The 23,864-nt window shown below is 38.1% G+C and overlaps 1 protein-coding gene across 1 annotated transcript in view; it reads left to right on the top strand.

The window, feature by feature from the left end:
• Nucleotides 1-14,494, top strand: part of RORA (RAR-related orphan receptor A) — a gene marked incomplete at its 5' end in the record, with an annotated part of 262,212 nt that extends 247,718 nt beyond the window's left edge. Inside the window, 8 exons of the mRNA XM_009885794.1 lie at nt 1,103-1,244; nt 2,875-3,270; nt 6,308-6,429; nt 7,657-7,789; nt 8,483-8,590; nt 10,028-10,138; nt 11,485-11,597; nt 12,899-14,494. Coding sequence (XP_009884096.1) covers nt 1,103-1,244; nt 2,875-3,270; nt 6,308-6,429; nt 7,657-7,789; nt 8,483-8,590; nt 10,028-10,138; nt 11,485-11,597; nt 12,899-13,063 — 1,290 coding nt within the window. The remainder of the gene's footprint in view (nt 1-1,102; nt 1,245-2,874; nt 3,271-6,307; nt 6,430-7,656; nt 7,790-8,482; nt 8,591-10,027; nt 10,139-11,484; nt 11,598-12,898) is intronic.
• Between the last annotated feature and the right edge of the window lie 9,370 nt (nt 14,495-23,864).

Genomic DNA, 23,864 nt, shown 5'->3' with positions numbered 1-23,864 from the left:
AGTGTGCAGGAAGTCTCTCACTTGTCATGCAGAAGTCCCTCTTGTTGTTTCTTTCACTGAGGGTCTGGACGGAGTGTGCATGTGCCGAGGGACTCCAAAATGTGTCCTTCAAATAAATAAAAAATTGGTAAAAGTCCAACTTTAATTAAAAGGTGCCCAGCCGTTCTGACAAGTATTTTCTTTGCAGCGCTGTTAATTAATCCATTATGTGGCAACATAAAACTAAAATACTGTGCTCACTGATCTCAAGTGCCTCTTTAGAATGACTGCATCTTCGCAGAATCCTTGTGCAGTAGGTATTACACACACACATAAGCTTATGTTTGGACAGTCTGTGGCAAAAAGATGAAATGAACTTCAAAGCCAAATGGCTGGTGTAGTGGTTAATAACATGCACCAGTCTTATGGAGAGAACTACGTTGTAACTGCTGCGGAACCTTCCAGCGCTGACTTTCTGTTGGAGATGGGTCTACCCATTGCAGTTGACTCAGAAGAGAGATAATAGATAAAATCTGTTTCAGCTTCCTCCCTTCTTAAAAATCTAAATCCTGCGCCAAGTTGAACAAAACCTTGATTGTCAGCATCAAACAAATTAAGAAAAAAACATTTTAAAACATTGTTCTTTGCAGAAGGAACTGCTCAGTGTCCTGCTCGGTATTTTTAAACACATAAATACATTGGTGAGGCTGAACATCAGAGCCTGCTGTTGTCATCTCTGAAGAGCTGAACAGGATAGCAGCTGTTGAATCCTCCCTATTTTGGAGATATGCGGTGACCCAGGAACGATAGGAAATCGACATCTGTAATTAGTTTTATCTCATTTGGAAGGAATTGGTGTACCCTACGGAATAATGTGATCTGCAAAATCAGTGAAAAATGTGTAATTCCTTTATGTCTCGTAACACTTTTTTATGATCTGTTTCCCACTACTTACTGTTCTTTGTTTGTTTCTAGGAGAGAGGAAGAAAAACCCTGTTAATTTCCTTTAGTTGACTGTAGTGTACTTGAACTTCGTTTTCTGTTAGGTACGCTACCTTTCAGAGCCTTCGTTTGCTCCATCAGTTCACAGCTTCTTGACTTGTACTTTGTAATTCTATTCCAGGGCTTTTTCAGGAGGAGTCAGCAAAGCAATGCTACCTACTCCTGTCCTCGTCAGAAGAACTGTTTGATTGACCGAACTAGCAGAAACCGCTGCCAACACTGTCGATTACAGAAATGCCTTGCTGTGGGGATGTCTCGAGATGGTAAGCTGTGCTAACGCGTGGCTTAATGGAAAAAAGTAAAATAATGTTTAGTGTACTGTGTCCAACTAAAACAACACAGGATTTAAAAGTTAATTGTGCGTTGGACTGCTAGTTGAGATCGTCGAGTGGTTTTTATATGTTGCTATATGTTCACATAAATATATATAAATCAGGGCATGTATGAAGTTCTTGGATTTATTTTTTTTTCCTTTCTCATCTATTATAGTTCCCAGGTAAGAGCTTTGCCTCTGGTCACTTCTTGAAGATGCAGTATTTAGTCTAATGTTAATACTTTCTCTGTGTTCATTCCAATTAAAGTGACATAGTGTAGTTGCAAGTATCACTCCGATTGCCATATTGGTACAGAGCAGAACTGTTTCACAATACATAGAGAAGTTTAAACGTGTGTATAATGAATAATGGAAAAAATGCAAAGAGAGAATAGCAGTGTTTTGTCGAAGACAGAATTCTGAAGAAAATGTGTTCCAGTGCTGTTAATATTAAGCTCAAAATTACACCCGGTATAATGACAAAAACCCACCTCTGTGAAATGGAAGCTTATGTAACTCAACAAGAACTGGATTTGCAGCTGATATTTGCACACCTCCCCCGTAGACGTAGCGAAGCTGCCATCGCTTACCCAATTTGAAGATCTGACTCAGTCTTTTCCCCTGTAATAGTGACAGCAACGCTACACGTTCTACAAATACATATGCATTACTCTATGTACATGAGGCCCAAGGAGGTTGTTTTCAGATTACATTTACTTCTTAATTTTTTTTGTTGGGCATGAAAGTAAAAACCTGAAACAGTTGATCATGTAATGACTAGTCCCTCCGACATCCTTGCTCTCCTGTAGAAAAGTACAAGGTGGTAGTCACCTTCCTCAGTGATGAGCTTTTACTCCTGATACAGGTCCCAGAAATCACATACCATGTTCTTGGGAATTCCCTGGATGTGCCAAACCAGTTTCTTCTGGCTTACGCTTAATAGTTAATACTTCTCAAAGTAGTAATAATTTTGTGGTGAGTTCTACACACGCATGTGCGCACACACGCACGCGTACAGTTTTAATGATAATTCACTGGGTAAACATTTTTGCCTGTCAGAGTAAGCTGCACTGAAAACAGGTTCTGTGGTTCTTCCCATGTCCTTCGGTCCTACTATCAACCAAGCTTGCTTTTCACGCTCTTTGAGTACCCCACGGGTTCATACCTAACTCTGGGTTCACTCTGCAGTATGACTGTACAGCTAGTAGGAATCGGACGGTTCATCTCAGGCCAGCTTATTCTGGTTTAGCTTCTACTTTTCCAGGTAGAATTTGAATGCTGAAGAGATGCATCTGTCAACTTTGGTGGATATATGAGAAGATCTTTTCAGTATAGAAGTGGAAAGTTAATGAATTAAGCTAAAACAGTAACTTCTCATGGTCCATTTAAGTAGCATGTTAAAACGGTCTTTTTAGCAGCTATGTTACCTGTAACTGACAGAAGTGATTCTTAGGTCTGCCCATCCTGCGGATTTGCCTTTTATACTGTGTCCTCACATGTAGCATTTAAAGACCCAAGACAATTAAAATGCAGTAGTGGATTTGTAGAAATGTAATATGTTGTGTGTGTCTGTATTTCAGCTGTAAAGTTTGGTCGAATGTCAAAAAAGCAGAGGGACAGCCTGTATGCGGAGGTGCAGAAACATCGAATGCAGCAGCAGCAGCGAGATCATCAGCAGCAACCAGGAGAGGCAGAACCACTAACACCAACATACAATATCACCACCAATGGGTTAACAGAGCTACATGATGACCTCAGTAATTACATTGATGGGCATACCCCTGAAGGTAGCAAAGCAGACTCTGCAGTTAGCAGCTTCTACTTAGACATACAGCCTTCTCCAGATCAGTCGGGTCTTGATATTAATGGAATCAAACCAGAACCAATATGTGACTACACACCAGCATCGGGCTTCTTCCCTTATTGTTCTTTTACAAATGGGGAGACCTCTCCAACTGTGTCCATGGCAGAATTAGGTAATGAGAGAGAAAAGCTTCCATTGTAATTGTCTTAATGTAGTACCCTTTGGACTAAAGTGACACGTTTAGCCAGGTGATGGTGAGAATGCTGCTTCAGTACAGGTGTGAGCATGTATGGGCATTCTTCTGCGAAGTGCACAACACCCTCGTGGGGGTACGTGGTGAACACCTTACGGAATGGGACTAAAAATCCCAGGAGCTTGTGGTTTATCAGCTCTAGTAGTGTTGCTTTTGTTTCAGTCCTTGTAATAGAACCCTTTGATTAACAAACTCATTTTTAGTGCTGAGCAAAGAGACAGAATATTTCTTTATGTACAGATTATTTTTGAACATTTTACCTTCTTTTTCATTACCTCAATACTCTTATTTTCTAACAAAAAGTGATGAGGCTGATTTTCTTCTACTCTTTACCTGTACCTGGGAAATAGGAAACCAAAGCACCAGTCTAATCTGAGGGCAGTTCTCCTTGCCACTGGTTAAAGAGAATCTGGCTCCAGATACTTCAGGAAATTTTTGAATGTAGCAAGTTTTGATAATTTCTTTAAGAGCCTTATAGTGACCACGTTAATGAGCACGTTTTAGTTTAAACTCTTCCTTGAATGATTACGGTAGGGCTGAGTTCCACAACTATGACTTGTCAACACCTGAGACTCGAGTTAGAGCATGCTGTGTGAACTGGTTATAAGCAGACTGAAACAAGACATTGGAAAAGCGGCTTTAAGATTCTATTACTTATATAAGCAGTCAGGTGTTTAAAACAGTGATTTTGCTTGCATAAGCAACACTTTTGCTAATTATTCCATTATGAAAACCTAAAACTAGTTTGAAAAAGCGGGTATTAGAAGTTAAATTTTTCTCTTTTTGCTAACTTTTTAAATTAAAGCCAAGTACATGATATGAAATGTTGCTTGTTTTATTTTAGTTTATGTTCTTTTGAGAAATTTTGCAGAGAGGAAGGGACAAGAAGGCTTACTTTTTAATGTCCTTATGTTGCAGAATGCAGTTCTCTGCAATGTAATTTGTTGTGACAGCCAAAATACTGTGTCTGGCTTGAGTTCAAATAACTTCAGTTACAGATAAGTAAAAATGAGAAGAAAAAATTAGGATAAAAGCTATGCTACCAGCTTTGTCTCTATCAAATGGTTGTTGGTATTCTTGTGGGAGTTACTAAAAGATCTACATTAAACCCGCAGAAAAAAGAAAGGGCTTTTCCTTCCTAGGCGAGGTGTTGAGTTTGGAACGCTGGCCTCAAATAAGCTTGTCATGTTACTTACCTGTATTTCCATAGTGCTTGCATTTAAACCCTACAGAGCACGATCTGGGTGCCCAGCACTGGCATTGCCAAACAACGTTTGAAGAATGTTTGTCTTCCAGACTAAGGTTTCAATTTAGAAAGGTGTGGCTGTTCAATGAAAGTATTTAGGTGTGTGCTGAAACACAGTCCAGAACTGAGGCCGAGGCTTGGGAATAACACAGTAATGTTTCACCTTCTGTGTCCTGCAAGGGCACGGGTATAAGGCTGTCAGTTGCTGCTAGTGACAGCGAATGTTTTAAGCATAGGCTTGTAAAAAAATAAACAAACGTTGCTCTGAAATACATGCAAGCTATGATGACAACCAAGTGTAAACTACCTTACATTCTACCTCATTGATTGCTCAGGTAGCACATCTAGTCTGATTTTACCCCAGCTGGGTGCTAGAGACTTTTCAGGTAGTGTCTTACATCAGACTATTAATGCAGTATGATACTAATCAGACTGATGGGTCCAGCAGTTTAACTTGTAAAGAGTTGGGTTTGGTTGTTATTAAACCAAGCGAGTTTCACAGAAGACCTCACGCTGGAGTCCCTCAGAATACCCCCACGTTGTTAATGACCACCGTTCCTATTCATTTTAAGCCTTACTCATTTAAGCGAAAGCACCAACCGCAGAACTGTGTGAGACAGGTTGCCAGGCCCCTGCTTGTCACGTGCTAAAACAGGAGAACAGGCACGCGTGAAGGATCAGGCTAGAAAAAGAGAAAGAATGGAAGTGGAATTCAGATGTCTAAATGCTATTCATGCTTTTGAAGGTGTTCCTAAAGGTTTATGGAATCAAGTTTTACTAATAAATATAAATCTGCCTTATATGGATCTTTAAACCAAGTGTAGCAGCAGAAGATAGTTTACTTTGAATTAAAATGTTGGTTGGAAATTTGAAATCATGTGCAGTTAACTTAGCGACTACTCTGACGCTGAGGGAAAAAAAAACCTTGAGCCTTTACTGTGTTGTATTAATTATCTGGGTTCTTTAATAAGTGTATTTTCCTAATATTTTTGTAATGATATGAGAGAGAAAAGAAACTTTTCCCTCCCGGGCAGCCTCATGCGATAGTGTCCTGCTGGACAGAACACCGGACAGCTGGTAGCTGTCTGTACTTCTTGATTAGAAAGATGCTGTTGTATAAAACGCAACGGAATTTAGCTTTTGAAGGTGTACCGCCTGGCTGGCAGCGCGGTTACGTGCCCTGTGCGACAGGCAGGGTCCTGCACTCAGCAAGGCAGTGCCGCGGAGGGTCTCGTGCCCTAAGGTGACGGGTCCGTCACCGTACTCAGTCGCACTCTTTTCTGCGGCTCTGCTTAATAGTGCCCTTCTCAGCCCCGGTTTGCGGGCTGCCTTATCTTGCCGAAGGCGGCGCGGCCGGGTCGCAGCGTGTGCCGTCCGCCGACCCCCGCCCGGTCGGGCGCGGCCGCGGGGCGCGGGGGAAGCCCGGCCCCGCCAGGGGGCGCTGTACCTCCCGCCGGGCGCGCGCCCGGCTGCGCGCAGAGCGCCCCCTCGCGGGCCGTGCTGCCTGCAGGCTCTGCGCGTCCGCCCTCCCGGCCTTTGGTCTGGGGAAGCGCAATCTCAGGAGGTCGGGAATTAAAGCTCTTTTTTCTAACAGGTAACCCTCTCCCCGCCCTCCTCTCCCCCTCCCGCGTTGCCACTGGAATCTGTTCGCTTTCTCATGTGTGGAGCTTTGCGTTTTTAACGTGTGTCGCTTTCTGGTCTTTCTTTTAGAACATCTTGCACAGAATATTTCCAAGTCACACATGGAAACTTGCCAGTACTTGAGAGAGGAGCTACAGCAGATAACATGGCAGACTTTTCTGCAGGAGGAGATTGAGAACTATCAGAACAAGGTATAAAAGCATGCCAAACTATGGCATGGGTTTTTTTTAAGCATGGTATTTCGCTAACACACTGCAAAATTCACTTTTTCACCGCTTTCTGTTTACTGTCAGGAATGTGTATTTTTGTGTGTTTTCAAAAAAATAATACACTACAATCAAAAGCAGCAAGATGGTTTGGATATCCTTTGCGTTTGTGATTTTTACAGGTACAGGAAAAGCCGAAGCCATACTCCTTAAATCTGTCTGTGATTGATAAACAAGGACAAGAAACCAGAAAAAAAATGTCAATCCTATGTGGCATATTATTTTCATTACTTAATTTGTAATCTCCCAGATCAACACCACCACCAAAAAAAATGCTGAAGCCACCAAGTTTTGTAATTTTAGGTGTTGTGTTTTGTTTTGAGTTTATAAACACAGGAGTCTGTCAGATTTCCAGCCTTCGGTGCCTGGTGGTAACCCTGATTCATCCCACAGTAGGCACCCAGTGTTTCAGTTGTACCTACAGATCAGTAGCACTGCTGCCGTACCACCAGAGGGTTTTGGGAGATTTAGTCCATGTTTGTATTTCCAATACGCCTGCCATCCACAAACGACTACCAAATCGCTACTTTTGGAAAAGTGTCTTGGGAAGCACTATTAAAGTATACTGTTCTGGGAACATATTTTTTTAATTTCCACAAAAAATATTTTAACCTTTAAGAATATAATTTTTCCCACTGATTAGGTAATTTCATTCTGAATTATTAGCAACATATGAAAAAATCACTATTTGCATGTCTTCTTTATGTTGTTAATAAGATGATCTTCATATGTGTATATCTTTATGAAGACAAAGTAGTTAATTTACAGTCAGTACAAAATACAGAAGCTTGATAGGAAAAATTTGATGTGCACTACTAGTGTAAATTGGCGTTTTCTTTTGATGCAGTGAATAAAATTCCCACTGAAATCACCAGAGTTGTTATACTTTGACATTTTTGGCTTATGAAGTAAAAACGCTGCCATCTGGATCTCTTCTGACATCACTGAAGAAGTCATACGTGTTTGCATTGTCACTCATCCACGTGAGGCTTTGGCTTTGAGGTTCATCCCCCTTGTTGTACAAGCAGACTGTAGCCAGGAGCGCTCGAGAGAATTGACTCCGCTTCGTTTGTCAGCTCAGTTTTGCTTTATGAAAATGAGCTTTCCAAACCTTGATTAGTAATTTTTTGATTTTTCTTCTCTCTCAAACAGCAAAGGGAGGTAATGTGGCAGTTATGCGCAGTCAAAATAACAGAAGCTATACAGTATGTAGTGGAATTTGCCAAACGCATTGATGGCTTTATGGAACTGTGTCAAAACGATCAAATTGTGCTTTTAAAAGCAGGTATGTGGGTCAGTTTCAAGGTCTGCATCTATTGGTTTTGACTGAGGAAGGTCTTACCTGTATACAATGATTATATACACATATATACATATGTTGTACAATTATAATTTAAAATAATACAGGGGGAAAACCTTACGAGTTGTCTGTGCCTTTGTTTAAAGTATTATACCTTCTATGTTACTCTGGATAGACTTGAGTTCAAGTCTACATATGAAATTTTCATTAAGAACAAAGGGAGCAATGAGTGTGTAAAGATGGAAAAGTGGGATCCAGATTTTTTTATTATGGCTTACTAATAGTGAATGACATATTTCAAGGTAAAAATCCAGATTGTTCTATGCAAGATATTGTAGAAGTAATGCAGTTTACAAATACTGGACAAATTTGTCAAAGCTTCGTAAAACATAAATCTAAATGAGCTGCTTTGACTTCAAAGACTTCATTACTCTAATAAAAAATTATTAGAGTTTATTAGTATTAGCTAAGTTGCTTTAGCAAACACTTCTAAAGGGGTTTATGGGAACTCTATTAATTCTACTAGCAAATCAAGCTACGCTCTGTTATACCACAGAAACCTACTACCCTACTCGATTGATACTGAATGCAGAGCACAGGCATTTTTTTAATCCTCATTTGCTCTTTGCAACAGAAGTCTCTACTTAAACAGTCAAACATACATTGTTTCTGTTTTAGGGTCTTTAGAGGTTGTGTTCATCAGAATGTGCCGTGCCTTTGACTCCCAGAACAACACAGTCTACTTTGATGGCAAGTACGCTAGCCCAGAGGTTTTCAAGTCCTTAGGTAAGGAAATGTCAAGTGTTGTATCTTAAAAAACAAACAAAACAAAAAAAACACACCAAAAAAAGCCCACCACAGAATAAAAAGAACAAGGTGGAAAAGCAAAGGGACAGCTGCTTTGAGAAATTCAGGCGATAGTATTCAAATAAAAGAGTTCCAAAGCTCAAACTGCTTATTTTGAAAGCAGTCGTGCTGGCTCTGTTTGAGGCCAAACTTATTTCAGGAGTTAAAACAGCTTAACTCCCTGCAGTAAAGGACTGTTGGTGTTGAAATTCAACACTTAGATCAGACTCGAGCAGTCTGGACACACTTGTTAAGAAGAGAAGCCCAGATTTCATATCTAGTGTAACATTTTCTATATCCTGTTGGAAAAGGCAGCAGATTTTAAGCTAATTTTGGATATACTGTCATTATGCTTTGAAGATGTTAGTAGTGTTTTGTAATATACAAAGTCCAGTTATTTGCAGGTAAAATACTGTAAATCAATTTTTTTAATAAACCACAGTTTATAATTTTGAAATTTTTTCTGTATATTTTTGCTGATTTTAAAAGGATGCACTTCACTGGGTATAGATTTGGGATGTAAGCCATTTTGGAGGGCAGTGAAAATACGGCAGTGGAGAATGCTGTACAATTACTGAAGTATTCTCTGCCTTTCTAAAACACCGCAAGGTACAAGGTTTGAGTGCAAACAATTCGGAGAATGCAGTATCAGATGCGCGTTCCAGTGAAACATAACTTCCATCAGTTACCAACTACATCCAGAAATTTAGGCTGGGTTGGGGCTGAGATCTGCAGAGGAGAGCTGTCTTCCATCAGGTTGCGATCCCCTTCAAAGCAGGGCTCCACTTTTGCGAACTGTGTAACAGCATGTGTAACAGCAGCAGTAACCTGACTTACACCTGTGTGAGCAAGAGAATGGATGAAAGGAGATAGAGTTCCTTTTCTGCATGAAAAGCTTTCAGACCTCGGCTTCTCCCTCTGCTCCTGCATGTACCTTGTATGCCTCTCTCCCCTCCCTCTTCTGTGTGCTCAGTAGTCTTAAAATCAGCGCTTTCCAAGTACGCGTTTCAAACCTCCAGTCCACAGTGACATGAGAAAGTTCCATTTAGAATAGAAACAAAGCTAAACCAATTTTAAGCTTGAAAATGGACTTGGGTTTTATCCATATTCACCCCAAAAGAACCAAATGTGGAAAAGATACAGCGTGCTGAATCCTGGCTGCCAGGGTGTGGGAGCTGGGGACTCGTGGGAATGGGAAAATATGCTCAAGCGTGAGTGAGATCTCACTACCATCACTCCACAGTCCTTAAAGAGACGACCACTCACCTATGAAGTATTTTACATCCATTTTTTACCTCCATCAGACTAAAAGAACAACTCTGTAGCTGTGAAACAGTTTTAAACAACGTGGCATGAGCTGTACCTTCTTTTTGGCAGGTTGTGAAGACTTCATTAGTTTTGTGTTTGAATTTGGAAAAAGTTTATGTTCTATGCACCTGTCAGAAGATGAGATAGCTTTGTTTTCTGCGTTTGTGTTAATGTCGGCAGGTAAGAGTTAAAGGTTTGCTCTAGGTTTATTTGGTAGAGATCGTTTTTATTTTGAAGTCTCTTTAATGATAATGTTAAGACTATTGGACAGTGTGAAATGTCATCACTTTTTTCAGTGTCTCCTTCTTGACCAAAATTTTTATTTTCATAAACACATTAAAACTATGAATTTAGGAATAATTTGTTAAGTTGGAAATCCTACTCTAAGCCCTTGTTTTCCAAATTTTCACCTCATTGAGTACTCGGCTGCTTTGCAAAAGCTCAAATGCATGCGAGTGAGACCATTTGGTCAATCTAGGTGAGACAGGCAGAAGGTAGCCACATTGAAAGCTGACTATATAAATTCCAGTATGTGAACTTGCAGCTGTAGTAGAATTATCTCAAGCATAAGACAGAATGTTTTCAGTATCACCTCAGGACTGTTAAGTGGGGTTGCCATTTTAGCGTGGTACAAAGGTACCGAGGTAGCTTAGGTATCTGTCCCCATTGGGAAACCGGGTATGCCGAGAATGATGGTGCCAGACATACAAGTCACCCTGAGAGTCAGCCTGGGTCTACCATACCCGTGACTGAAATAACTTAATAATCTCAAGTAGATATGCACAGTACTCCAAGTTCTGGGGAGGCTTATTAGGTCGGGTGAAGCAAGATACCGGTGCAGAAAGTCAGTTCACATCTGGCGTAACACCCAAGGAAATAAATGCTCTGTTTTTAGACTGCAGCATAGTGGACTCAGGAGCGGCTGCGGCAGAGTCTGCTAGCAACAGTAGGTTTATTGAGACTATCATAAATACATTCTCGTGCTGTTTGCTGGATCAGAAGTATGTTAGCCCTGTGCCGTAGTATGTAAGCCATAGAATCCCACAGTTCTGCCACGCAGAGGATGTGGCAGCTAATACTACTTTTCTGCTAGGAAGTTTAGGAGCTTTTTTTTCCTAATAGCTGATATCTACTTCTAATTTTTCTGTCTGTCACTGTAGATCTTAGCAAGAACATTCACTCCCAACTACTTGTTCACTATGTGATGTATTTCCCACTTACAAGTTGCTAGCTTCATTTTGTAAATACCTTGCATTTTACAGACCTTGTTAGCAAATAATTAATAAATCTTACTCAGATATGCTGCATTCTTCTAATTAAGGGCTTTGTAAAAGTAATTTTACATGCCCGTAATAAATATACTCCAAAACCTATTCATTTTGAAACTCACTTTCTTTATAAGAGTATATAAGAAGTGGAAGGAAGGTTGCAAACAAGAAAGATGACTCTGTAACAGACTTAGTACTTCCTCGTGTGCTGTGATTGATGTGTGCAGTACTAGAGGTGTTAACTCCATTTATATTTAGATCGCTCATGGCTTCAGGAGAAAGTAAAAATTGAAAAACTCCAACAGAAGATCCAGCTAGCACTTCAGCATGTCCTACAGAAGAACCACCGAGAAGATGGGATTCTAACAAAGGTAAGACTTGTACTATGCCATGTCGCATAGCTGTGAAAGTATGCTTTCTTACGAACAGTATCTTAATGATGGTGTAAAAGCTTTTAAGCAGTTCATTTGTTATTTTTAAACACAGAATGTTTTGTTCAAAATCAAGGTGCTTAGCTGAAACTATTTACTAAAAACCAGAAGAGGTGAAATAATGATGTACGAGGGAGCAAGGCTGATAGTGGTCTGAAAAGAATTATTTTAATGTTGAACTTCATGAAAAGTGACAAAGGTTTTTATCATATTTCTCCTACACGTTTCTGCCACAGAATCCTATTTCAGTTCTACAACATGCACGCCTTAATCCTCGTGAAATCTTTGCCTGCATGACAATTAAGTTGTTTTAACATGCAATACCCAAACGAACCTTGTTTTTCAGTCTTCCATGAGAAGTTCCCACAGAGCCGTTTTCTCAGCAGTTCTTTCAAATATCGATGCCTAGGGAAGAGAAAAGAGATACTACATACTATTATGCTACTCTAAAGTATTTTCACTTTAAAAAGTGGTGTGATGTTAAAAAAGTAAATCTGAAGAACTGGGGAAGGATAGGTACTTCCTTACAGAGCTAGTTCCTTTTAGAACTCTACACAGCCGGAAAGCTTAGGGTTAGTTTCACACCACAGAACTAATTGCAACAGAAGCAGGATGGTCCACCCCAGGCTTTGCAGACTGGCCTCATTTCAAATCCCAACTCATATAATTCTTTTCCCAGCATATACTTTGGATACCTTTGCTAGAAGAAAGTTTCCTCCATGTGCTTTGATAAAAATATTTTACTCAGGGAATACCATAATAATGGTTTTGAAGTACAGATTTTTCTGGTCTGTTCCTTTTCACGTTATTTGGCATAAATTAGAAGAGCCTAATCTATTGCATTGCCAGGTCTCCCCATAATATTCACAGGGGGTTTAAAGGTAGTCAGGACTGCCTTCTTCCAAGAGAATGACTAAGTTCCACAAATTAAGATCCAGCCATGAAATACTTCTATATCAATCCAGTGTTTGGTAGTGAGTAGTGAGGTAGTGAGGAAACCTAATGATACACTTTAAGATTATTTCACAAATAATGTTAATCCATTACTTAAATAGCCTTTTACTGGCTTCCTCTTTTTATTTTTTTGTATCTAACGTACACAGCTGAACATCTGAAATGTCATTGTTAAGGTAAACAACTGAAGTGAACTCAAACTGTTTGAGAGTGCATTAATCCTAAGAGCAAGACTGGGAGGCCTGGTTCCATATATGACCGTATGACTTCTGTTCATTTTCTTACAGTTAATATGCAAAGTGTCTACTTTGAGAGCACTGTGTGGACGACATACAGAAAAGCTTATGGCATTTAAAGCAATATACCCAGACATTGTACGACTTCATTTTCCTCCGCTTTACAAGGAGTTGTTCACTTCAGAATTTGAGCCAGCGATGCAAATTGATGGGTAAACGTATCACCTAAGCACTTCTAGAATGTCTGAAGTACAAACATTAAAACAAAAGAAAGGAAAAGAAAAAAAAAGAAAAAAAAAGAAAGAAAACCAAGACACTTTATATGGCCCTGCACAGACCTAGGGAGCCAACACACTGCACATCTCTTGGCGGTCGGGGTCAGGCGAAGGATGGGAAACAATGAAACAAAGTTGAACTTGTTTTTCTCATGCATATGATTTCCATTATGCCTACAAATATGGACCCTTTTTCTGTCTCAACTTCTCAATCCTTGACCTCTGTTTACACAGACTGAGGGTACTAATGTCAGAAGGTTGTTTTCTCTTGTAGTTCACTGCCCAGACTTTTGACAGAACAATCAATTTGTTGATCAGAACAGAGAGTCCACCTAGTAATCAGCGACTGGTGTGCATTGCAGAGATTTCAGCATCAGTTTGCACAACTTGCTCATTGTTTCATGAAGGACGATTTTTTTCACCTACCAGTTTGCCAGTAGACAGAACGGCATGAAAAGGGTCCATAGCAATAGCAACAATAGCATTATAATATATTACAGGGTAAATGGGCATGAAGACTATATATAGCAAAAGAGATATTGTTTATATATTGTTTTAATTAATATAAAATGTAGTTACTGGTATAGCTTTTCTTGTTGAATTGATAAGGCACTTTCATTTTGCACCTTTTTCTTTAAATTAAATGCTAGCGTGTTCATTGTTGTGTTGCATGTGCACCAGAAATTCAAGTTTAACTGAAAAAGGTTTGGCAGGTACTGGTACATTGGGAGGTATTTATGCTGCTGTTTTCCATGTTACTTTTAAAGAGAGGCTGGTCATATCCTGAAATGGTTACACAGATTTTTTTAAAGAGTTGAAAAATAATGACAGTTTTCTAAATTAAGATCAGCTTTTCAGCTGTTAAGTTCAAAGGTACTTTTATTTTCAAATCTTTCAAACCTGGATGTTTAACATTACATGCCTAAGTTCAGTCAAAAGCCTTATTTTCAAAGGTGCTGAGTTTCCGTGGTCAAAGTTAAACTAAGCAATTACAGATCACTTACAAATGAGTAGCACAGTGTCCTTGAAAATCAGGCTAATAAAGCGTATTTCTGCTCACCCTAAATCCAGGTTTGAAGGTATTTACTCAAGTCTGTATCTACAGTAAAAGTATGTGCATATGACATGTATGTGGAAAAGTAATTTTCATACATAATATTACATACTTTTGTACTCCATATCGTAAACAATGCCTTCAAACTCCAGCCTAACAAAATCCATAGGAGGTTCGTCTTTGACTTCAGTGAGATGAGACACTGACCCATGTTCTTCCAGCATCCAGCGGTTCAATTTCAGGTAGCTGAACAGAAAAGTCCATTGCTCTCCTTATTTAAAAAGATGCACTTTAAACTTTATCAGATGAGGACAGACTTAACAACGTAAAGGCATGCTGTTGCTAGAAAGCATTGGTTTGTACTCTGTATAATGCCTGGAAATCATTAATATCATAAATCTGCAGTCTGAAATTGGGATTCCCATATTGCATAACCAACGAGTGAGCTGAATCTTGCTGTCTTTATTATTAATTATCATTCCAAAGGGAGAATGCCATCTCTGAGCAAATTTGGCAAGTAAACCTCGTTCTGAAGGAAGCAGATTCACAATAAATGACATCACAAAATAAACTGTGGCTGTTGGAGCCAGAGGTGCATAACTGGTTTGGATGAGGATGTATAACTGGATGCCTTGTAGGTCTACACAAATGAAGTTTCTGATGAAGTACATAAGAAAAAGCCAGGAACTTTAAAAAAGAAAAAGGAATGAGACAGGATGTGCCCCGCTGCTTTAACTGCCAAGGCTAAACAATCTCTTACATATATTATAGTTGTTGAGAAGTAACAGAAGTGAATAGAAGCACACTGAAGCCTAACGATTTTTAAAAGGAGAATTAGGTCAGTGGGTTATTATAAGCAAAATTGAGGTTTATTCTATGATTTGAACATGTTTCCTTTGGGGTCAAATTGAGCCACTTAGCTGTGACGTATATAAGCGGTTTTATAGTCTGCCACATCAGGGAAGCTTTCAGCTATCACTCCCCTCTGTGGTTTGAAAGGAGGGGCAGATGAGTGTCAGATGTTTCCCCTACGAGCAGTATGCCCCCGCAGCATGGGAGGGGAATGCCTGCACCTCTGTGAGCACTGGGATGGAGGCCGGAGAGGGCTTTTGGAGAAAGTCCACAGAGCCATCCTTTTACTGCTCCGTCCTGCTTGCTCCCAAAGAGGCGGCTCACAGCCCAGCACATGCGCTCTCCAGTCTCACTGAAACACTTTATTCCTAGAGTCATTGTTTACTTTATTGGAGTAACTGGCATGATATGGTACTTTCACTCTAATGTGTGTTCCTATTTTTAAAGCAATCCTTTTAACTAACACAAGTTTTCTGAATGTGACCAGCCTTAGGTGCTAGTCCTGTAAAGATCAACTAAACTTAATTTCAGTGTCAACTAACGATTAATGAAGTAAGACCTGTACTTTTTTAGAGAACGAGATACAACGCCTACTTCTGACAGTAAGTAGACTACCAAGCAAAATATTTTGGGATTAGTTTTCAGTCACGTCCTTTTCTTACCTTTTCCTGATGAATATTAGTACTTTACCAGGCCTCTAGGTGCAAATGGTTTTGTTTGGTATCTAGTTCAGCAGATTTACACCCATAAGTCACCGACAACATAGATTTCTGGAGCATTTACTAATAAAATACATAACCATAAAAAGGATCCAGACGGGGCCTTAGGTGAAAGCCCTTTGCATCTGAAAACAGCTTGTGACATGATCTTCCAGGCCAGAAAGCGCTGACATTTTTGTCCGTGGGAGCTCCTGTGTACTGGCACCTTGTTAAATCAGGCTCTGCGTACGTACCCCAAGTAACTCTGCTTTCCTGATCACAATAACCAGCCACTTGGAAACAGAATATTATTTTTGTTTTGCTCTTAATAGACTGGAAAAAAGGGGATATAGCATGGCAGATGTACTGATAAGACTTCTGCTGCCAAGGAGGCTTTTATGAAAGGGGACGTAGAATCACGTCAGAGTGGCTGGTCAGAGCGCCGGCCATGTAAGAACCAGATGTTTTCTGGCTTTCTAGGAAAGAGATACTACACTATATTGCCATTTGAACCACCCTAATATACTTCAACATCTCCAACATTGTTTGATGTTTTAAAAACTACGGGATTAGGTGAAAAGGGAGGCTGTTTTTAAGTTTGGTTGTTCTTTATTAAAGCTTGTCTATCTTAGTATGGATACCAAGATATCTGTGTGTGTATGTGCACCTGTGTGTGTGAGAGAGAGTACATTTGTGTGCACACATGAATATATGCGTGGGTATGTGTGAGTGGCTGCTTCTAGGCTGTTAAGTGTCAATGGAATAAAGAAAATGTATTCAAAATACTTAAGTCAAAAATAGAAGGTGGAAAAAAGATTTATTCTATACAAAGCCTTGTCTGGACCACTTTAGAGAGACTTCTATTTTTTTAACCCTTCTATAAATGTTTGATGGCACTTGAAATATTCCTGCAATAAAATGTGATTTGTGTAAACATTAAAAAAAAAAAGATTTTGTAATGTGAAACAATGAAAGAAAGTAATGTAATTTTTCTAAAAAACAAAAAAAAACAAACGAACGAACTTTGTATTATTTTCTTGATGGAATTTGTCTATTTGTCTTTGGAAAACTTTTTATTTCATTGAATGTGCCATAGTAGAGGTGTGTCTTTCTTTTTCTTTCTTTTTTTTTTGTTTTTTACATTTTAGATTAAAGGAATAGCTGTGTTCCGACATTCCAAAATGCAAGATGACATAGCAGTCATGATTAAAAGGTTTGATTAGTAAGCTTCAATCATTGTTGCTTTTTTTGCACATGTTCTTCATTCCTCTACAGTGCAATATGTACATAGAGCACTTGCGGGTGTAACCTTGATCCCTCAGGGAAAAATACATATTTGTACAGGACTTTTTTTTTTGCCTTTTTTTTTCTTTTTTTTTTTTTTTTTTTTGCTAAGGAATGTCGATTGAATCACTTGTCTGTCGTTGAGGGGCAGCCAGATAATAATCCTATACCACTGTCACAAAACATTGATTGTTTAAATTTTGTGCCCTTTTATAATTTAAAAAAGAAAAATAAAAGTTATTTTCTGACAGTTCTTTGTGCTGATTGGTGAAAAAAAGGGTAAATAGATAAGCACCTTATGATTGACTTAACTGTGAATGACAATCCATCTCGTTACCAACAACAGAAGCCCTATCATTTTGGAGCTGGGGTTAACAGTCAGAAACTAATGTGCTCAGGGATCTTCTAAAACTCTTCAACAGGGTGGCCAGTACTACTGGTGGAACAAATTACTTTAAAAAAAAAATGCTAGTATTTCTTCCCTTCCCCCTGCCCCACAGGCACAAGAGAACTGGATATTTTTTTTAACTAAATGCTCTATGCGTGCCTCATTCTCTTACTCAGTTTTGCGGTGCAGCTGCTCTTTGGTCTTTATTTTGTTAAAAACTAAAATACTCCAAACAGCGCAAAGGTTTTGCAGTTATATTTTAGAAAATAAATTAATGATGACCCATTAAACAAATGATTGAAATTAATTTCAATACCCTCTGGACATTTTTATAGGACTATTTTTCCAGCTGAATTTCAGTGTTTTGCAATAGACCATGGGTTTTCTGTAATTAAATTATTGTCAAAGAAAACAAATCAGTTTATGATAGCACAGCAAGAATGAAAAGGTAATGATTAGGTTTCGGCAATGAAGTCACATAGAAAGGAACACAGATTGGCAGGAATACAAGAACAACAGTTCAGAAGTCGTCTGTCATTGTTGCATGTGCTTCATGGTAAAGCAAAAAACCTGACTGAAAAGAAATGCTGAGGCTGAAGACATTTTCAGATCTAGTACATCAAATACAGCCACTCCAAGTGATTACAATGGCACCTGAACCCAGCAATGTCTAGGAAGTCTCCAAGTGCCAAACTGTAGGATTCTGGAAGCCTGTCCCAATTAGCCTTGTTTTATGGCTTCACATTCTTTTGCAAATGCAAGTAGAAAAGTAAATAAGCAACTACAACCAAAATGAGCACGACTTCAAGACTTTGGGAAGTCTTGAAGAGACTGGAAAGAGACTGAATTTCTCCATCAAACATGTCTTGTCTTCTTGCAAAAAGCATCAGTTCTCCAGTATCGCAGGTTGTTGAGGGTTTTTTCACTGGGTATATGGCTTCCAGTTGTTTACTCTAGGTTGCTTAATAAATAGGGAGACCTTTCCTATGGTGTTACAAGCGTTCGGCCGAGTTTAGCTTGGAATGGCCTTCCAAGGCAGACAACTGCGTAGCAAGTATGACCTCTGATTGGTTTGTGTTCTGGCATCGTCAGCAGAGGAAAATTCCTATTGCTGATTCACAACAGAACCTATGCATTCCATACTTGCAGATCAATTAAATATATTGTTAATAAGTACAATCTATAAGATGTTTTAACTAGGTATTGGGGTGATCTAAACATTACAGTATCTTTTTTTGGACTGGCATAGACATTCCCCAGTCTGTACCTGACGAACAAAACAGGCTGCACAGTATAATCTGTACAAACAATGTGCATTTTTTTTCTCTACGCATTCCTAAACTCCCCAATGTAGATAAACTTATTAATTTAAATGTCAGAAACACCATTTACTATCCAATATCCAAAAATAATAAGCAATTTTCTCTTGAGTATTGAGTATATGAAATTCTACCTGTGCTAGCTGATTCAGATTGCACAGAGGAAACATCTTTGTTTACCTTAGCTGGAGAAATATAACTATTAGAATTATTTTTTCATTATTAATACTAATATTTATTACTTTAAAAATGTCATCAATGAATATATTTGAATATTAGCCTCCTATTTTCTTTATGCTTAAATATTCCTGTCAGTAAATCATTTGGTGGAAATGAGGGCAAATGCATACAGATACCAAATACAACAACAAAAAGAGAAGTTTTAAAATTTAAATGAGTATTTATTTAAAAAATCATTGCAGTATGTGCTTTAATTCTAGTACTGTGATAATAGCTCACTAAATAACGCTAAGTCACTGGACTTGAGGGGAAAAATACGTAACATTTAGGATAATATACAGTCTATCTTTGGAACTTTATTCAGGTACTAAATAGAATTTTAACATCAAACTAAAAGCTGTATTCTACCTTTTCCATACGTAATGTTGCCATTTATCTTTTTTTTTTTTTTTGCCTTTATCATTGGTAGAATATAGCAATAACTTTATAGCAATAAGTAGGCTATCCAAATAAGAAACAAAACATGATAAAGGCTTCAGATCAATACTCATAGGTTCGTTTCTTCTGCCATAATATTCACTTGTATGTCTTCCCTCATAATCTCATTACTTCTTCAAGCTGAACTTCACCATCAAGTTGTTGAACTTGATGTGTGACATCCCACCTTTTTGTTAACATCTGCATGTTTTGGTGTTGATGTGTCCTTTGTATACTTGTTTTCCTGTAAGTCAGTGTTTCTCAAGCTTTCTGAAAGCACAATCCCTCTGGGCTATATTTCTTCATAGGGCTCTCTGCATTGGAATTAACTTACTTTTTATGGGCACAGAGTGCGAAGCAGCTGTAATTACTGGTGGCACTTCCCAACTGAAGGAACTGAGCTGCTGCTCGTGCTTAGTAACTCTATGGCTACTGCAGAAGCTTGCAGCCAGCAGCCAGCTCCTCCACGCTGAGGGCGGTGAGCTGCATCCAGTGAGCAGGACGAGCTCCCTGCCCGGCGTGTCGGCCTGCAGCCGGCACAACCACACGCTCTGTGCTGCAGAACCGAGCTATGCTTGCCTGACTTAGTGTTTTGATGATAATCTAAACACGTTGGCAACTTTCAAATGGTTGTGACTTTCGGTTTGAGAAACACTACCCTAAATTACCCCACAAAGTCTTAATGTAGATGCACAAACTTTACAGGAACTTGCAATCTGTAATTCTATCTATATCTAATGCAGAGAATTCATAAGCAATACAGTGAATTTTATTTCACAAAAAGGCATACGTACTGTACACCTTTCTAAATCCAAAATGTTCCTCATTTCTACATTGATTTAGAAACAAGTTACAGAACAGTGGTGAATATTTGAACTATTAGGACATTAGCTGGCTGCTTCTTTATATGTAACTGTATTGTCTGCCTGCTCCTTTTCTGGAGATGTGTTTTTGTATTGGATGTTTGGGCCAATGGGAGGCTTCAAGCTACAATGTATTTTCCCAGATTAAATATATTTAACATATGACAAACCCCAGACAAGGCTTTTTAAAATGTATAAAGAACTGCAGTGTTAGGTGGTTTATTTGCAAACTGTTTTCAATGTTGTCCATTTTTATGGCACCTTTAACAATAATCTTGTTTCCAAAGTACAAAAAAAAGGTTAAAAATACTCTAGCCATAACTGAATGTCAAGCAATAAAAACAAATGACTTTTTGTGCATAGATTTAAAAAAATACAAGTTTTAGACATCTGCATGTAAATGCAATCTCTTGTTTACTGCTTTCTTAAACTTGAGCAACTGATTCCTTATTTTACTACTAATTTAAGGACTTGTAATGGCCTGTAAACATTTTATCTTGCTCTATTCTTTCAACTCTAACTTTGTCTCTGCTTTGGAGTCATAATATTTAATGTTGTTCTGCTCACCTCTATACAGTTAACTTTTTGCTTTCATTCTGTATAGATAAAGTTATACTATAAACAGCCTACACAGTGCAAATATTTATCTGTTTATCAAATACCACATTATGCTGTATAATATCTGTTTTACTATATAATCTATTTTAGACATAGCTGTTTAGAACTAGAGTGTGCTATTTTTGTGTTTTTCTGATGTGTGGTGCTAGATAAGTTACTTTTGTGAACAAAAGCAAACAAACCCCTTTTATTCCTAGACAATACCACCTTTGGGTCTTGTTAATTTCACTGAGTATAACTATATATAAATATATATATATTTGTGTATATATATATACACACCAACATATGCCCAACAAGTACCTGTATCAGAGTACAAGATTTGGGACATGGTTTTCTCTTTAAATGCATAGTGTCATTATATAAATTATTCTATAGTATATTTAATAAGGAGAAAATTACTTCACCGGTACAGATACTTGATATCAAATGTAGAATTTTTTTCTACATTATTAACATTATTAACGTTATTAAAAATGTCCTGTCCAGCTTGTTATCCTTTTGGTTACTAAAACAGTCTGCCTGTATTGTATCAGTAAAAAGAAAAACATCTAATCTGCCAGTATAAAGTAATTAGAACATGCTGTCTGTCTGAAAGGGAGGTAGTTATTTGGCTTGTTGGGAGAGTTCTATCCTGTTGCTGCATCTGATATTTATAGATGTTATTCTGCTGGGTGCCTTCCTCCCTCTTCACTTAAATAGGATCTGTACACACTCAAACTGCGGATGTTACTAGGCCATGCCTACACACTTAACTCCGGTTACTGTAAATAGGAATTTTCTGTAAATCTTCCATGATAGATGGATGGCTAAATTAAGTCCTTGGATACGCTTTATAAATCATGCATATGTATCCAAGGACAGCGACTAGCAACTCAAGTTAATAAAAAGTGGAATTTGCAATGTTTTGTCAGGTCTGGGGGTTTTGTTTTTATTTTTCATGTATACCTTAATTTACATAGCCATGTACCCTTAAAAGTATTCCTGTCCCCTGTTCCTTTCATTCTAGGTATTGTTTTCATGTTAATTCTTAAAAACTGATGGATATCAAATATCTAACTAAGGAGGTAATTAACCTTTTAAATATTTATTAGATTTTTTCTGTAATATTACTGAATTTATAAGATCTTTAGCAAAGATTTTTGAGCAATTTATTAAATACAATGTTTCTGTTTACTGCACTTTTTGATAATAGAAGGTAGTGAATTTTAAAGCCATGATTCTTGGCTTCCATGCACTGCTTTTATACCCTCAATCCAAGGAATATATATATATAAATAATTTTTTTTAAACAGCAAACATACTGTTGTCCTAAAAATAAATACAAACTTTACTGCACCGTGGGTATATTTTCATAAGTGGAATGTTTAATTGCAAACACTATCAGGACAATTGTAAAAACCTCTTGAAGCTACAATCTTATTTAAATACAAGCCATGACAATTTTATTTTCCCTTATTGATTTAAGTCACCTTTTGATATTGTCAAAGAGAAAAGGAGTCGCCCTTAAATTTGTATGTACTAACCTATACATAATGCTAGGAACACGTTCACCCTGTTGTTTTAATTTTAATAGGTTGATATATTTATGCAAAACCATTTGGTTAACATATATTCTCCCTGTTTACTAAATGTTCAATGTAACAAGACCAGAATAAATGCTGATTACAAATATACATCAGTTTGAAGATTAAGCACACAGACTTCAAAAACCTCGTTGAGTGATATGCTCAAACTTCTGTAAATACACACAAGTTTAAATGCAATTATACTGTACATGTAAATACATGCTCTCCGTTATGTGTACAGTATGTATGAATTCCTTTTCTAGCCACAATAAAATGGTAAGCCATCAAGAGGAATACTAAAGTGGTATTGTACTAAACCTTTGCTAATGATCTTTACCCAATCACTTAACTTTTCACTTTCATGGACCTTTCCAACTCACTCTGACGATAGCCTGCTTATATTCAAGTTTGTTATTTTACTCAGTCCCGAAAAAAGTATTTTGATTCATTTTGTAAATATGACTGTAAAAATAAGAGATTTAATGTTGTCTTTTAAATACTCCAATTTTCATTCTAATATGAATGTTGTTATATTGTACTTAGAAACTGTACCTTTAATATTACATTACCTTTATTAAGTGCATTGAACACATCGATTTTAGATGTGCTTTATGTACTGTTATCCTGTAATAAAACTTCAGCTTCTAATGGAAAAATCTGTCTTAATTTTTTTTGTCAGTGGTATCTTGTTTGTTTTACTCAATCGTGGTTTATTAGGTTTACTCCTTAAGGAATGCACCGTTACAAAATCAGGCTGTGCTTCCAAGCACCTGTATCAGAGCTGTTTAGCACATACATCAAGCAATGTTTAGCAGTGGGGAAACAAGACAACTCCTGAGCACCTCTTAAGCTCCCCTTTGGGCCAACAAGAGCTTTAAACCTCCTCAGAAAGAATGTGGATTAATCTAGCTTCCCTCTCCTAGAAGGTGTCATCTTGTTCGAAAGCACAGTTCACTGCATCAGGTGCAAGATACATGAAGTCTGGCCCAGTGACTTTGGAAATACGGCTTTGAGCTAGATCTAAATGAGGATCTGAGTATCACAATCGAGGTTTTAATACAATCTAGGCATCAAAATTCAAAGTTGCAACTCCCCTCTGCTGTGCTAACTTTGGGACCACCTGAGTGTCAGCAGCACGCTTGGTCTTAAGACTTCAGGTATGTAGAATTCTACTGCTGTACCTACACAGAAATGCCTCGGTCTTGACAGAGCTTTAACAGTTCATTATTTGTATGCCTGATCACAATCCAGAAATAGGTATTAGCATTCATCTTTGAAGCAGTATCTCTGGAAGCAGCCTTCACCTACAGATCAAGTCCACAAAAAGAAGCCACCACTTTCTTAGAACTCTAGCACTAAGTAGTGCCATTTGTTCTACAGCAGCTTCATGACTAAAGCAGTCTTTGAGACACTGAATATCCAGATTTAATTTTCTTATCCT

Source organism: Charadrius vociferus, unplaced genomic scaffold (genome assembly GCF_000708025.1).
Source record: "Charadrius vociferus isolate BGI_N301 unplaced genomic scaffold, ASM70802v2 scaffold325, whole genome shotgun sequence".
Taxonomy (NCBI): domain Eukaryota; kingdom Metazoa; phylum Chordata; class Aves; order Charadriiformes; family Charadriidae; genus Charadrius; species Charadrius vociferus.
The sequence above is the reverse complement of the archived record's forward strand: the minus strand, read 5'-3'. Positions and strand labels throughout refer to the sequence as shown.